At 34.2% G+C, this 17,595-nt stretch overlaps 1 protein-coding gene across 1 annotated transcript in view; it reads left to right on the plus strand.

Annotated features, from left to right (window-relative positions):
- Positions 1 to 14,933: 14,933 nt before the first annotated feature.
- The window catches only part of LOC145673852 (uncharacterized), a 52,495-nt gene continuing 49,833 nt past the window's right edge, over positions 14,934 to 17,595 (plus strand). Inside the window, exon 1 of the mRNA XM_081743624.1 lies at positions 14,934 to 15,028. Coding sequence (XP_081599750.1) covers positions 15,011 to 15,028 — 18 coding nt within the window. The 5' untranslated portion in view covers positions 14,934 to 15,010. The remainder of the gene's footprint in view (positions 15,029 to 17,595) is intronic.

Below are 17,595 nucleotides of genomic sequence, written 5' to 3' on the forward strand. Positions count from 1 at the left end.
TTTTGGTAATTTACTAGGTAACGCTGACGAAAATATACTAATTTCAATAATTTATTCCAATTTCAAGCACCTAAAACATAAGATTTTAGTTAGAAAAAATAAAAATGGTCATTTAAGTAACATGGGGAGTTTCTTTATTCTTTAGACTCCCTAAAAATTAAAAGTTTTACCTTTGGCAATTTTCCTGTGGTTAGTCTCGAAGAGCCACTTTCATGCCAAACTTCAACTTTCCACATCAATCGGAAGTACAAGTTATTTTATGCTAGTGAATTCATGTAGTTTTACATATAGTTAGGATTTAAGTTCTCAAAGAACACTTATCACGGAATATTAAACGTTTCTCGTAGAAGACTTTATTATAGAACCATAGGTGTTTATTATAAATTCTTAAAGTTTATCACAGAAAATTCTAAGTTTCTGTATTAAAAAAAATAATCAAAAAATAGTTTATCATAGTACTCTTGAGTTATTCATAGAATACTTTATAATAGAATACTTGAAATTTATTATAGAAAACTGTAATTAAACACACAATATTTTATCATAAAATACTTTGAGTTATAAGGCTATCAAAACTTTAAGTTTGCTATAAAATGCTTTGAGTTGTTTTGAACTACTTAAACTATTGGAGGAGACTTTAAGTCATAGTAGAATATTTAAAGTTTATCATAAAACACATTAAGCAATCATAAAGAACTTGTAAGTTTATCACATAAGACTTTACGTTTATTACACAACACTTTAAGTGATATTATAATATTTTATCATGGACAATAATTTACTAGATAATATTATACTATAAAATAGTTTAAGTACTTCAAGTTCTTCAAAACATAAGTTTACTGAATAGGTTGATAATTATCTATAATCTAGGAGGCAATCGACTCAGTAGCCCCGCTAGTCTACATTAAGTTTTGTTGTATACCAATGAGTCCGTAAGCTCTCTCGAGGTTTACCCGTTTTTCCCACTACTTTATTCCATTAATTCTCGTATTGTCAGGGCCTTTCCTAGACAATTAGCCGAGTATGCTACCCCATCATGAACAACGAAGGGAGGGGAAACAACACTCTCACTCAGATATGCCTAAACACTACAAATGCAATCGCATCTGTTTTTCTTTTCTTTAAATAATAATCTTTTAAGTTAGTGAAAAATAAAGCAAACATCAGCAGAGGAAAGATGGTAATCGCTTCTATAGAATTCAATATCGAGCTTCAATCTCAATATATCAGCTTGCAATTCCAGTGAAACTAACTCTTTTATCTTTATTTCTTGATTTTCCTTCTACATCTGTTAAAAGATTTTTTTTTTTTAAAAAAAAGTTATTTCCATCTTCAATGATAAGGAACTTGTTTGTGTCAAAGACAAGACTAGTTTTCATATTAAAACTGTGATAACTAACTAAATGGAACAGGTGTTCGTTACTGATCGAGAATTGAGTTCTTGTATTTTGTAAGAATCAAGGAATTTATGCTGGGATTTGTTTTAGCACTGTCCATATGATCTTAAACTAATGCGATCTAAACATGGTTTATGAATGTAGAATTCAAATAGATCAGCTTCGTAAAAGTAACTTCCAACAAGAAATATTTATTTTAAATAATGACGTATTTTTCCAGCCATCCAAACTTACCGCCCCGTGAAAATGTACTTGTTGCACATATGATAGAGGCGACCCTGAATTTACTAATTATCTAGCTCAATCTTCAGAACAAAAGCACATTTTAAAAGGATATTGTACGGTCTTTACTTTTAGCATTACATTTTTGAGTTCGATGCCCCATTATGGTAGATTGTTATTATGTTTAAGTAATTATTTGATCATTTATTGTAATGGAAAGGAAGAGTGACATTACACACAATTGTTGAAATATTTTGAAAAGGGAAATCGAATGCTATCATGTACACCAGATGGCAAGGCCGAATCCATGTTAATAGTAGAAGAAAACTGGGAAGAAGAGCATTGCTCTATGATATAGCAAAGCACAAAAACCATCTTTCACAGCTGTTGTATGAGTGAAAGTCTTGTAAGACCCTGAACAACTTTCTGCGAAAAATGATCATGTTCACTTTCTAATGTTCCTCAAATCCGATCTTGTTTCGTTTCATCTTCTGGTTTTCATTTGAAGGTCACGGTAGACTTGCTCCGACGGAGGTCAAAACAGTGCTGCCATCTCAACATTAGGTGCACAAGCAGTACATTCAAGTTGCGTCACTTACATTTGGGCATCTATTCGTTTTATACTAGTCTGATGCAAAACAATAACAAATACTATTCACCTATGTCTCATAGGTTTTATACTGTGTATACTATGTACTTGAATAATTGTTTAATTCTTTACATTTCAAAACCTGATAAGTGCTTAATCACTAGACATCAGATTTGTATGCACTTAAAATATATAAAAAATATATAAAATATGCATGCAATTATGTTGCTAAATATTTTAAAATATACACTTAATATGCATTAACAGTGCAATAAAAGAGAGCAGTTTCAAACATACAGAAAGGTTGTGATAAAGTTTTGTAAAATATAACATCGAAAGTGTGGTTTACCTTTCAGAAAGTAACAGTTACACTTTACTTTTTATACGCCTAACTTTTTAGAACACAAACAATTTATGATATTAAAATAAAACAGTGACACAACAACACGATTTCTAGTTGTTCTTCTGTTTGTATTTATAAAGTTTTCGTTTTTAACGATTTATACCGTATAGCCTTACAGTATTTCACAACATGCTTCTTTTCATCTTTTGGTGCCAGTTTATGACATTTGTCCTGTTAACATGGATATATGTTATTGGACAATATTTACAGAGAGGAACAAGTTTAGTATCTATTTTTTTTCTGGCAAGTTTATATTTTACAACCCTTCAAGATATTTTCCCATGGTTTCTATTGCCTTGTAGTCGAAGTTTCTGGCAACAACATCTGTGATTTCTTTTCCACAGAGCGCCCGAAATTACCAGGAGCTAACTGGAGCTCGTGCTGAACATCATTAATTAGAGCTAAGCATTCACTGAGCAGCATTCCTCGCGTCTCTTGTTTCTGAATTGACGTTGACACGATTTTACAATCTCATTATCAATATCAGATTTCTCTTCACTTCTTGGCAATTGTAAGCGTCTTCGCTTTGCTTATTGGTCACTAACAACTTTGGTCCTCCATAAGCTAGGCATTCTTCCATCCTCCAATACAAAAAGACGTTCTGTTGCATATACATGCAGATGCATTGAAAATAAAAGCTAAAACTGGATTTATTCCAGGCTCTAAACATACATCTGAAATAAAAACTTCTAGAATATGCTACTGTAAATATGTTCGTAAGCACTCATATATACTCTAATCTTTGAAATATGCGTTACATGCACTACAAATATTTTAATTCGAGCTGCATTATTGTTGTTGGAAAGCCCTACCAAGCTTTACAGAGATTCATATAAGCAAACAAAATATGCATTTGCATAAAATTCCAATTTCTATTAATCACACTTACACAGTGGTTTACTCAAAATTTTGGAAGTGAAGAATACAACCTATCGTGCTATTTGATTTTTATGATCCATGAAGTATAATTGTATTTTCTAGCACTTATCATATATCTATTCTACCAAGTCTGTGTAATCCGCAGCTCTCTGTGAATAGATGGTTAGCGTTTTCTCACTCTGTGTGGGATAGCTGGATTCAATTTCCGGGGAAGCGCATATGGCTCAGAATACGGGCGCACATTGACGGGAGAATCGGACAGTTGAAGCAAAGTACTGTGAGAAATGCAAGAAGGTTTCGTAACTCATATTCACTCGAGTATTTGCTAAACAGTGCAGCTAGCATTGGCGTTACTATGTGATTCCACCTACTAGCGCGTTGCCAACCGAACAGTCATTTGTTTTCCAGTTGTATCGCAAAAAAAACAAAAGCATTCAGCTGGTATGTGTATCAATGTGTAAGCGATGTTATCAAATGAAGATCTTAACAAGATTTCTGATTTAAAAAAAACATATCAATTATTTAGAAACACAATATTACTAATGGATTAAAATATTATCATACTCTCGGAGCGTGAAGTAATGCAGTGCATTTTATTGTTTTATTAATTCATTTGGACAGCTATTTGAAAGTGGAGTAAGGAAGTTATGCGCATACACTCAGAGTACAAATCATATAAACACATAATAAATATTTCAAGCATTAATACGCCTCATACAACATACGTTGTTTTCTGCATATTAAAATAAGCTGTTAAGACTTACTTTTAGTTGCGCGGTTAATGCTGATAGAACGAGGAAATAATACATTTAATTTTGTCTAATTGAAACACGTTAATGTATTGTCTCTACACGAAATATATTAATCTACAAGGCAGTTAAATAAAATATGTACTTCCAGTTAAAAAAAAAAATATCTACTAAAAGAGCGTCATTTATCATATGTTTTAACATCACGAATATTTTAAGTTTAATATGTTTAGTGCCTGAAGAACGAGGGGTTATCTCCCTTTGGAGTTAATAATAATGATTTCTAATATACAGTATAGTTTTCAAAAAAAAAAAAAAATGTTCTAAAAATTAACAATATGTTCCCTCCTAAACAGTAATTATATTGCTAAGAAAATGAATTACGTCGTTGATGTAAGCACAAGTAGCACATACAAATTTTAATATAGGGTTTGCTTATTTGCTCGTAATTTACTTAGTTCAAATACCTAGAAAATATACCTTGATGCATGTTAACCTAACCAAATCAGTTTTTAGTGACTAGTCTGTCTTCAATAAATAAAATTAGGACGAGAGTTTGTGAATTGATTGATTGCAGAATGAATGGCAATTTGATGAAAGTATATGAATGAAAAGTTCTTAACTACAAGCTTGATTAATTAATATGCATGGTTTCCAGGAAACTCTGCGAAATGAAATCTTTAAATTTTAAGTCCCATGGTTATGCCGGCTAGGCTAAGGGAGACAGTGATGATGAGAAATGAATGAAATGGTGGAATGAAGAAAGTGAAAGGAAACGGGAGAGCCCCGAGAAAACCCACGCACACGGTGTTTGTCCACCGCAAAGTCCACTTGGCGGGAGCTGGGAATGATCATTTTGAGTACAAAAATGGGACAGATGATGACTCTTGAAACTTTAATTTGAATTTTTGTGTTCATGTTGTTGATCAGAAGGAAATTATGAAGTAATTTGTTATTTTTCTTCTTTAACATATAGAATCAATAACAATTTCAGTTGTCCTCCGGATGGGTTCCGAAATAAAGAGTGCATAGTATATAAAACTATTACTACGAAAATACTGGTGAACCAAATTAAACCTGAACTGAGAAATATGGCGGGCAATTTATTTGTACAGGAGGCTAAATTTCCCCCAAGGTCATTTCCTGAAATCATCGCTGTTTAGAATTATACCATTACAAGGTATAGTTAGAATAAATAAGTGATTCGTAATTGTACATTACATTCCAAAATTATATCTTCACTTGATATAAAATAATATCGAGATCATTATTGTTGACAAACACAAAACCAATCTATAAATACATTTTTGACTCCAGTGGCAAATTACTTTGGTAAAATCAACAATTAATACGCTGAAAACGTTTGACAAGATAGAATAATGCATTAAAATACTCATGGTGCTTACATATTATTTAACTTTGGGGTCAAGTGGTTGAGAAATTTGGTTACGATTGGATTTGAGTTTAGCATTCGTGTCAGTAGCAAGGCTATATGAGACGTGAACCTACTGCTTAAAGTCATATCCGAACGACAATAGCTCCAGCCAGGAATCGAACTGGTTATCGCGCGCCAAAGACGTATATGCTAGCCCTACTAATACGAGGGAGCTCTGCATTTGATTGCCACTTTGATTCATGATGATGTGTTGGCCTCCAATACAAACCCAAGAAGTGGTTTCGATCCAACCTAAACTGGTGTTTGATAGAAAACCAAAACAGACTTTTTACATAAATCGGAACCGGTTTTAAAATCATAACCTGTTTTGGAAGAAAACCGAAAATGCTTTTGATAGGAAACTGAATCGGTTTTGATAGAAAACCTTACCGCTTTTCAAGAACTGGTTTTATGAAAATTTTCAAAACCAGTTTCAGTTTCCTAAAAACCGAAAAAAGAGTTGTGTCTAATACAAATACATACACACAACTAGAAAGGGAAGAAAATACCAGACAGTAAAAATGAAAAGAGAGCATTATGATTGCTTGTACGTACATTAGTAGCTTCGCAATTAGAAATCCAAGTACTCGGTGCAAAAATCTGATTATATATATAAAAAACAAATCTGATTTAAGAAAGGAAAAAAAAAAAACAACGAAGCTTTCTTTCAGGTTCTTTTTCACCTGGGAAATATTTTTTTTTCTGGACATTTCAACTTTAAGAAGAAATTAATAGTAGATTTCACCTTTTTTCCCATTATAAAAGGGAAAAAGTAATTATTGTATTCTGAACAAAATAAAACATATGAAGTTTAATAATTAAAGATAAATAATGAATTGATAGGAAGGGAAAAGGGGAAATTAGTAGACGAAATTTATTTTCTAGTCCGAACGAATTGTTTGAAGAACATTTAAAATTCATTCTTAAGAGTCTTCATCCCGGTGAAATTAAAATACCGCTAATTTTACAGTAATTATGTGATATCTTCAAATAAATAAAATATAATTGAAATATAGAACAAGAGCGCCCTAGACAATATTATTTTGCGTGACGTACCGTTATCACAAGTCACCTAGTGGATTTCCCGTTTCAGCTGGTTAGAAACACGAAAGTAAACGTCGATTTTCAAAATGGCTCGAAATCGAAAACAGATAAATGAGTCATGATAACGGTTTCTCATGTAAAATGTTTTCTAGGGCGCTCTTGTTCCACATTTCGATTATATTTTATCTATTTGAAGATATCACATAATTACTGTAAAATTAGCGATATTTTAAATTCGCCGGGATGAAGACTCTTAAACTAAGATTTGAGATTTGTAAGGAAATCCTTTTATTTAGGAAGTGGCGCAGAACAAGTGTATCTTTCTATACAGGGTGAACCTGAAAGATGTGCACAAACTCCAGGAGATGATTCGCGACATCAAGAGAAGACAAAAAGTCCTGTTGTATGTTATCTAATCCCGCGTCCTGTACCAGTGACAGAATGGCCAACTTGGAATCCATAATCGAATTCTGACAATTGGAACGGAGGAGAAAGACATGCACAAACTACAGAAGGTGATTCAAGACACCAAAACTAGTTAAATATGGCTATGAACATAAGCAAAATGATGCATTAGGCAGTTGCGCAAACAGAGAGAGTTTGTGCACATAACTAGTTTGAAACAATTAAAACATAATTTATAATACTGAAAAAAATCGCTTCTGTATTGCAATCGAGATATCGTCATTTTGTTTCTCAGAATATCTTAGGATAATCCATCATTGAACACCTGGATTGTCATCCATCATTACGAAAACAGAAATTCATGTTCAACAGAATTCTGAGTCATCAAAAACTAGATAAAAATCATTTATATTTAGAAAGGGCATTTTTAGATTTAATTCGTTTATTTTAGACTTTGAAACTATACGACCTACACTGAGAAAAAATGTATGTGGCGTACGTAAAATCGTATGTTATATTTGTAAACCCTGGGTTTGGATTTAATGTGCAGCAAACGTACATCTGAAAACACATGATTTATAATATTTTCTGTATAAGCGTTCCATCTGCACGTACTTTCCGTATGAAACAATATAGGTGGTCAGGACCTCACATACAAATGGATGTATATAACATGTAGCTGACGAAGGTAATATACACATATGTATGTAATATAAGAAAGACTTTTAGATATCAGACATCCTGCAACGACATGATGTATCATCTAAGGGCAGTGCCTACGTAGCATACGGATAACGTATGCTCCGTACTGATTTATGTAGTAAACAAGAGGATTCCGTATATTTGTACAATATACCGCTGTCCGGAGAACGGGTTTTTATCAGTGTAAGTATACATGAATGTTGAAGTTTTATAGAACGGCCCATGCGTCTGTCCGTCAGTCTGTCGACACGTATCAGAGCAAAATCGACAAAACATATCGAGAAGTGGCTTTCTGTAATGATTCAGCATCACAAGACAACAGGCCATGACTATCCACAACACTCTACTAAAACCGAAACTGCTTCAAATTTACTATTATTTCTGGTTTCAATACTGATTTGTATGGAGGTAAAATGGTAAAATATGTCGATACGTGTATTTTGCAATCGGTTCTACTTGCCAAGAATAGGTTACATATTTTCTCCATGAAACTTCTGTTCAAACCGGAAGTGGTTCAAATTCACCATTTTCAGTTCCAAAATTTATTATCATAAACAAAAACAGTTTTTGCCATCAATACAGCGTCTTGAGTATATATATCATCACAACCGGCAAGAATATGTCGACACCGGAAGTGGTTGAATTTACTATTGCTTCCGGTTTCAAATTTTTACAGAGCAAAAAATTATAAGATATAATGAGAAATGTTTCCTGCAATCGACTCAGGGTCCCAAGAATGGGTTCTGTATTCTCTCTTAACCCTCTATTCAAAGCAGAGTTGGTTAAAATAAACGATTTTTCGTTTCAACATTTATCCCTATAGAACGTAAACAGTAAGGGGTAGTGAGTAATGACTATTTGATATGGATTCTGAAACGGAGAAAAATGTGTCATACTTGATGTTATCAGTTTATTGTAACCTGTAGTTATAGATACACTACTTCGAGTTTAAGTATTGAATTCGGATAGTTTGAAAGTCTGTGTTTCACACTGTGAAACGATACTCACTTGTATTTATTGTAAATTCATTTTCATGGAACGGAATGCTGACCGAAACAAACAAACAAACAAAAAAAATAAACTCCACTTAGATCCGTATGGGATTTTTTAAAATTTTCTTTCAATTTTGTTTTATTTATGTAATTTTATTATTGTTGTTTTCGTTTGCACGAATATTCTAAATCGCACTGTTTAAGGAGAAAATAGAAATAAAGAAATAGAAGCTGGGGAGCACAATATGTATAATTAACCAAAAAATCTCAAACTTGTACAGGATGATATATAGGCACTCTATATCATCTCTACTGATTTTGAAAATTTTCCCGCCAAAACTCTTCGAGTTATGAATTGCTACCATATGGTTACATTGTACAATATGCCTGTATTCATAGTTGTAACCATATGGTAACATTGGTCAATATGGTGTGCTTGTTATGTAAAAACCATTTGTACTAGAGCAGTACGATACTAAATTGATATAAGAGTCCAGTTGCAAAATACTGAATATATTTTAAACCGTGTTCAATTACAAACAATACTTTTGTGTTACAGCTCCTAAATAGTCATGTTATCAAATATCTGGAGCATATAATTACAACTTACAGCCACTTGTCAAGAAATGATGGTGACTTTTTTGCGTGCAAGTTAGTATAAAAATGACAGTGTATTTATTTGGACTAAATAAATTACAAATAATGGTTATGGTATTGGATGTTTTCTTGCACTGTAATGTAGTGCTTATGGACATATTTCTTTACCATATAATAAAATTTTTAGAGCAGTATAGTTAGTTTCTACGAATGGAATACCAGAAAGCAGTTTTTGTTTTTATTTCAGTAAAAGACAACCTTGCATCACATTTCATGCACGTAATTCGACTAGTACCATATTTCTAAACCGGCACCTTCCTTTAGACGTATGGATAGACCAGTGGGGTATATTATCTGTTGTAGTATCATCACTCGGGCGAAGTTTTCAGTGGTTGACCTGTCTTTCCTTGCGGTTCTATTGTCGATTCTACAGAGGACCATCCTCTCTTTGGTTTCCCACACGTAGCAAGTGCGTAGGTAAAATCAGAACGATATACCTTCAACCGTATATGTAATTCTCTATCCATTTTTCGGTCTCTCCTGCATATCAGTCAGCTGTTTACTACAGCCAAGTCTAGGATGTAGCCGAAGATTTTGAGGTACCAATGTTTGGCTTTCATTGTACGATAAATTATAGTTAGCATATTTGATTTATCCACTGCCCCTATATGTTTGTTTTATCGTTTGATAATGGCTAGGCACTAAACATGCATTTTTTCTTTGAAACTTCAGAGTCAGCATCAGAATCGGTTGTCATCCGGTAGAGATGTAAGACCTTTTGGAATGCTATTATTCTGAAAAAAGAAACAAAGGTAAAATTATTCTAAATCAGATATTTTTCGATGTTTTTTTATGAAGTAAAACCTTCAAACATGAAATAGATTTTGGTGAATATCTGGATTCAAAGAACGTGATTTAAAATTGTAGTATGTTACATAGAATTTACTGAAAATACCAGTAGCAAGTTATAGATATTACGCCAAAGGACGAGAATAGTGAAAATGTAGGAAACAAAAAGGGAAGGGTTTTTATCCACTTTCTTTCTACTAGTAATTTTGAAATGTATATTCAATATCAAGCATATAATATGCTAAAATTTAGCAGCAACACAAAGAAAATTTGCAACAGCAGAATACTTCTACGAGATGCATAAACATATATAGGTGCTAAATGATTCAACATACCTCACTGTCAGGTACATAATCTTGATCTTGAGGAACTTAGGTCTTCATCGGATTCGGACGAATCAATGTCAGGCAACTGCGATGAATCGGATATAACAGCTGTTGCTCCTTAAGACTTTTTCGTAAAACACATTGACCGAGATACCATCCCCATCCATTTTGAGCGACGACGAACTGAACTCTGAAATGAACAAACTAAAAAATATAATAAGTCAGTAAGCTATAAATTTATTTCTCATAGATCAGCGTTCAGGATAGATCTGGGTAAAAGAAAAAGGGGTACACAAATTGTACCTAAAACACATTTACATTTAACGATATCCTATATAAAAGTATTATTAGAAATGGTGTAATACCAACAAAACCTTTACTGACAACACCCCTGATCACAGTTGACTAGATTTACGAAAGCTGAAAATGAAAATGGACACGCCTTAATGAAACAAATTGATGAACCAAACTGTAATATGGAAAATTTCACAGAGTAAAGACACATAAAGCATTTCTTTCATGTATGAATATAAACAATTCAGTAAATACACTTGTACATAAAATCGCGAAGAATACAGTTCAATAAATAATATAATTTTATTCCCTCATTGAACAATGTAACCATATGGTTACGCGAGGTTTAACAACCCTAAACGTACTCATAAATTGATATAATTGATAAAATTAAATTTAAAATCTTTCAATTAGGCTTTATAAACAACTAGAAGTCAACAAAACAAAATTACTGTTACTTACCTAACAACCAGGAATATTACCTCTTCACCCTCTGTGAATTCTGGCTTCTACTAACAAACACAACACATCTTTCCCACATAAAGTTACACGAACCCACTTCAAGGTGTCAGAACGAGTCAGCGTACGAAGCGGAAAGGTGCAGCCATATGGTAACAATGACCAACAACGGAATATTGAATTAGCGTTCACGTTAGACAAGTTCGATTATTTTGTAACGATATGGTAACAAAAAACAGTAAAGGGTTAAGATGAGAGGGAAGAACTTTGTACATTTTTACCGGGAGAAGAATTAGAAAATTTCATCGAAGTGATGAAAGAAAATAATCAAGAATCGGTATGAATTCGTGAAATTCCATAAAAAGCCATAGAAGGGAAGTGTATAGAAAGTTCTATTCAGGTAACGGAAAATCAAGTAGTCGCAATAATGTGCACAGAGAAAAATCCGTTCTCCGGACAGCGGTATATTGTACAAATATACGATATCCTCTTGCTTACTATAGAAATCAGTACGGAGCATACGTTATCCATATTTTACATAGACACTGCCCTTAGATGTTACATCATGCCGTTCCAGGATGTCTGACATCTAACAGTTTTCCGTATATCGCATGCATATACTTATGCTACATTCCTCAGCTATATGTTATATACGTCCATTTGAATGTGAGATCCTGACCGCCTACATTGTTTCATACGGAATGTACGTATAGATGGAACACTTATACGGAAAGTATTATAAAGCATGCTTTTTCAATTATACGTCTGCTGTACGTTAAGTCCAAAGCTACCTTTTTAAGTACGCCACCTACATTTTTTTTTCTCAGTAAGCAACCAAAAGGATAAAAGGTAATGCAATAATAATTGGAAAATATGGTGTATACAATAGAGGAATTATGGTAAGATTTAAAAAGTAAAAATTAAAAAAAAAAATGAGAATGAATACCCACATTTGCACCAAACCTTCATACACGATATAAGAAGTAAAAAAAAAAAAAAAAAAAAAAAACTACTATAGAATATTTCATTAAAAAAGAAAACGAAAATGAAATTAAATGAAATCTTCAGTTTTACGTGCCATGTTGTGTCTTTTAGACTGAGAGAGACGATGATTAAAGCAAATGAATGATGATGGAAAAATTGGTGGAATGAGAAACTAGGAAGAAACGGGAGTATCCAGAATAAACCCACAGACACGATGTTGTCCACCACAAACTTACTTCCCTGGGAACCAAGCCAGGGACCTCATATACCAGAGCTAAGAGATCTACCACTGAGCCATATTGCCTTATTATAGAAGAGAATAGGGGCAAATGTGTAATTTGAAGGATAAAGAGGTAAAATATATGCAGAAGAGAAACGAAAGATAATTTTAACCAACTCTGTTGTGAGTTAGTCCCAGAATTCTAATCATGCCCAATTTCATCATTCTAATCCTGCCGAAAGTGCCTAAACATTCTGGGATGTAGATGTTCCATATAAATAACATGGGAAAGATTTTTCAGTTCTCCACAAAATCACTCTAAAGTTGGAAATTTTTATTTTTGGTGATTTACTTGGATAAAGCTAACGAAAACGTACAAGCATATTGTATTTCAAGTTTTCATTCCAATTTCTAGTAACTAAAATATTAGATTGTAAGTCCAAGAAAAGTACATTTTAATAACATGGCTAATTTCTCCATCCCCCTTTAGACCCCCTAAAAACAAAAATAAAATCAATTTTGGTAAATGTTCTGTGGGTTAGTCCTAAAAAGCTACAATCATGCCAAATTTCAAGTCTCCACTTCAACCGGAAGTACCCGTTATTTCATGTCAGTGAGTCAGTTCATGTAATTTTATTTACTATTGATGACTAGTCTTTGGACAGCTGGTGCCTCCGCCCATAGACCCCGCGTTTACTCGGCTTATGGCCTTGTACCTCTTAAACCCACAATTCTACCAAAATTCAAGTTTCTTTCCGTATTTCAACTATTTAAAACATAATATTTTGTATTCCAACTAAACTCCTATTTAAATAATATGAAGATTTCTTCATCCACACTTTAGACACCATAAAATTAAAAATATTCACTCAATTTTCCTGTGCGTTAACACTGGGAAACTACAATCATGCCAAATTTCAATTTTGCACGTCAACCGGAAGTAGAGGTATACCTTTAATTTATGTCAATTCTACCTATTGTTCTATTAATTTATGTCAGTTTTATGTTTATTTATCTGAAACAATTCTTTATTTCGAACATGGACAATAAAAGCAGGGTAGAATTTAGAAGTAGGCCTTGCAGTGCCATGTCTTGGAAAATCAGCGCCCGGGGCGAGAGTATACGACGGCGCCCCCATATATATATTCCAAGTAATTTTTCCTATCTTTTTCCTTTTTTCTTCCGATTTTTTCGCCCCCTCACTTCGGCGCCCGCGGCCGTCGCCCTGCTCCCCCCCCACGGCATGACCCTGAGGCCTTGGCAAGTATTACTAAGGTGTATGTTAGGTGCTAGTAGAAGCAATTCAGCAAGAACTTTAACCAAACGCTGCACAGATCAACATTTGATTAAAAGTGGAAATATATCCGATTTATTTCCACATGAAGCTCTTATCCCATGTGTAGTATACCCTAGCAGCTGAAACTTCAAACTAATCATCATTACATATGAGACCAAATAACTAGCAATATTCCCGCTCCTCTAGTGAGTAACGCGTACGCCATTAGGGCATCGGGTTCCATTTCCGGTGGGACTGACTCGGAATTTGGACACATTCCTATGGTTACGTCTCAAATAGTCTCGGTGCTGTAAATAGACACTTAACTCCAACCAAGCAGAAAAAAGAAATGAAATCTTTAAGTTTTACGTCTTACTTTTATGCCGACTTGTTTAAAGGAGACAGTGATGATAAGAAATGAAGGCAATGATAGAATGAATAAAATGGGAGAACCCTGCGAAAACCCACACACACGGTGTTTGCCCACCACAAAGCTTACTTGGCGCAAGATAGGATCGAACCAAGGAACTCATGCACCAGATGTGAACGCTCTACCACTGAGCCACCGCAGTCCACCAACCAGATACCGACGATAGAATAAGAACTTGAGAATCCCAGTCGCGGAGTGTGAACATTTCCAGATGACCTTCATTAACTGTAGTTCAACTGGGAGCAATCGAACAGTATAAAAAAGTGGTTCAAGTAGTTAAGATGAAGGGTGTGTTAACAAGACTTAATAATTCTTTTTTTTTTTTTAATCCAATCCTTTCGCCTGTGTTTGACTTTACATTGAAATAATAAGAACATTGAATAAACATGAGTGTCGAATGGATGGCAACACTTATGAAGAAGTGGTTTGTTAAATGGAAAGTTATGCCCACGACAGGTGGAGAAGGAATAAAAAAAAAAAAAAAAGAGATGCTGGACTGAGGAAAACATTTTGAGAGCATAATGAGAATAAAAAAACAAAAGTAGAGAAAAATGTGAGAGGTAGGTAAACTGTTTCCCAACATGATATCTGAAAAAGAGTCTTCCAACACCTTTCTTTCGCTTTCGGTTGAAGACGCTGTTTTTCGGGGCCAGTGTGCTAGACCTCACATCCGACTCTATATAAGCTTTCATGTCCAGCACGGAACGTTTAGTTTGTGGCACGTTTTTTGGTGGACATCTTCGCTCGGATACAAGATGGAGTGCAAGATAGCCGTACGTCTACACTGTTTCTACTGTTTTCTGCTATTTTTCAGTCATATATTTTCTTCAATATAAGTAGATGTTTGAAATGTTATAACATTAGTATATACAAACAAAAAAAGTTAATTAGCATTTATTTTGTGTGTGTGATAGTTTCGACTCAGTGAGATTTAGTGAATTCAAGATAAGTGTCTGGTGTTCTTCCAACATTTTTCTTATCGTCCGCGGTGGCTCAGTGGTAGAACGTTCATCTCTGGGTCATACGGTAATTTGTTCGATCCCAGCTCGCGGCAAATAAGCTTTGTGGTTGACCAAACACCGCATGCGTGGGTTTTCTCGGGATTCTCCCACTTTCCTCATTCCACTATTTCATTCATTTTTCATCATCAACGGTCTTCTTTAGCCTAGCGGTCATAACCGTGGGACGTAAAAGTTAAAGATTTCAATTATTTTTTTTCTTATCGTAAAGAGCCGTCACTAGTCTAGAAATTAAATGGTACCAATTTGCAGCATGATGTCCATGGTTTGATTCTCGGTGTGAGAGATTTAAAGGCGTTACATTGCTTCACATTTCAATTTAAGTATCAGTCCTGATCTCATATAGCTTCTGTGTTCAAAAGAGCTGCTACCTATATTGAATCTACTGCTAGGGACACGGAGTAGTAAAGCACTCAGAGCTTTTGTCGGGAAGCTATTTTGAATCGATTATTACAAACCATGTGTGCTTGTAGCGGAGAACATGATATAAGTTGCTTCAAGTGTCGCGGTGGCTCAGTGGTAGAGCGTTCACCTCTGGTGGTGGGGTCCCTGGTTCGATCCCCCTTGTACTTTGTAGTGGACACACCGTGTGCGTGTGTTTTCTCGGGGTTCTCCCGTTTCCTCCCACCTTAATTTCATTATTATTATCAGTCTTATCACCACCATCTCTTCTAGTCTCGAAACCTAATCGTGGGAAGTTAAACAATCAAAATGACTTAAACAAAACGTTCCGAATCTTGTGGCTACAACTCATAATATAACCAAGAAGTTTTAAGTTATGTTTGTTTTGGAAAAGAACATTGAACAATAAATTTAAAGTATATCTAAAAAAAAAATGAAATATTAGAGATTAACGTACCAGAATATGCCCGTTAGGTAAAGAAAGATGATGATTAAAGCAAGTGAATGTTGATGGAATAATTGGTAGAATGAAAAGTGGGAGGAAACGGGAGTACCCAGAGAAAACTCACGGTCATGCTATTATCCATCGCAAACTTATTTGACCGGGGAACGAACCAGAGACACCACACACCAATGGTAAACGCTCTACCACTTCAAAGTTAAATGTTTTACCGAACGTTCCTCAGTAACTTAATTACCTAAATATCACTATGTGTTACTTCATTTTGACTTTTTCTTTTATTAACCTATAAGGACAAGGACACACAAAAATCAAGGACATTTAAAATTCCAAAGGCTCGCCCACAGAGAATCGAACCCAGGACCACGTACACCGAAGGCGCACGCACTACCCACTAGATTAGCCGAGAGCGCTGCCACAGAGCCACCGTGCCCCCCTTAAAGTACATGTCTCGCCTCACATAACCTTCTTCTGATGACGTAATTTTAAAAAAAGATAGTAAACCCTTTAGTGTGTAGGGCATAATTTTAGGCGTCACCTTCTATTTCATTTCCGAAAGCACTGTCGAGCTTCCCTAACAAAATTGGATGTTCTGGTTACGGTAGACATTCCGAAATCACCACTTACCATTACTTCTTTAGTTGGCTGATTAATCAAAATATACATTACAATAAACTTAAAACTAGACTCTTATAAAACGAAAGAACTTACTGTTTTTTTTTTTTTTTTTTTTTGTTATATTGAAATAAATTTGCAGGTATTTTGTGTAATAAATTATTATTATTATTCTTTTTGCAGTAATTTGAATATACGTTAACAGACTCAAGCATGACTTTCGGAAATCAATCTTTAGAATAGAAGAGAACATATTTGATTGTGGCCTATAATCATAACGTGTTGTTTCAAATATATTCTTACCTTGGCACATGATTCAAATATGATTAAGGTAGAATTTTCATATTGTAATACGAACAAAAATATACTTGTAATTAAGTCAGAGTATATTATTATTATTATTATTATTATTATTATTATTATTATTATTATTATTATTATTATTATTATTATTATTATTATTATTATTATTATTATTATTATTGATATACTTGCTACGAAACTCGTAAACTATACTTGAAGTAGTAGTTAATCATAGTTTTGAGTTTAGATCGGTTTGCATTTAGTTCTACATCCTATGCCAGCAGGCTGACTGCACAGGACAAGACCTACAATCAATAGTGACAACTGAACCATTCTGGTGTGTTCGATGTTTTTTTTACCTGGATTTAAACCGAGGACGTCATGCACCAAATATATACATTTTAGCCTGTGGAGAAGACGACTCGATGGTTGAGTGGTAGACTGCTCAGTTTTGGTGTGAGAAGTTCATGGTTCGATCCCATGGACCATACGAGGTCATGTTGCAAAACATTGTGTCCGTGGGTTTTGTCGGAATTATCCC

Source organism: Thermobia domestica, chromosome 17 (genome assembly GCF_964235325.1).
Source record: "Thermobia domestica chromosome 17, izTheDome1.hap1.1, whole genome shotgun sequence".
Lineage (NCBI taxonomy): Eukaryota > Metazoa > Arthropoda > Insecta > Zygentoma > Lepismatidae > Thermobia > Thermobia domestica.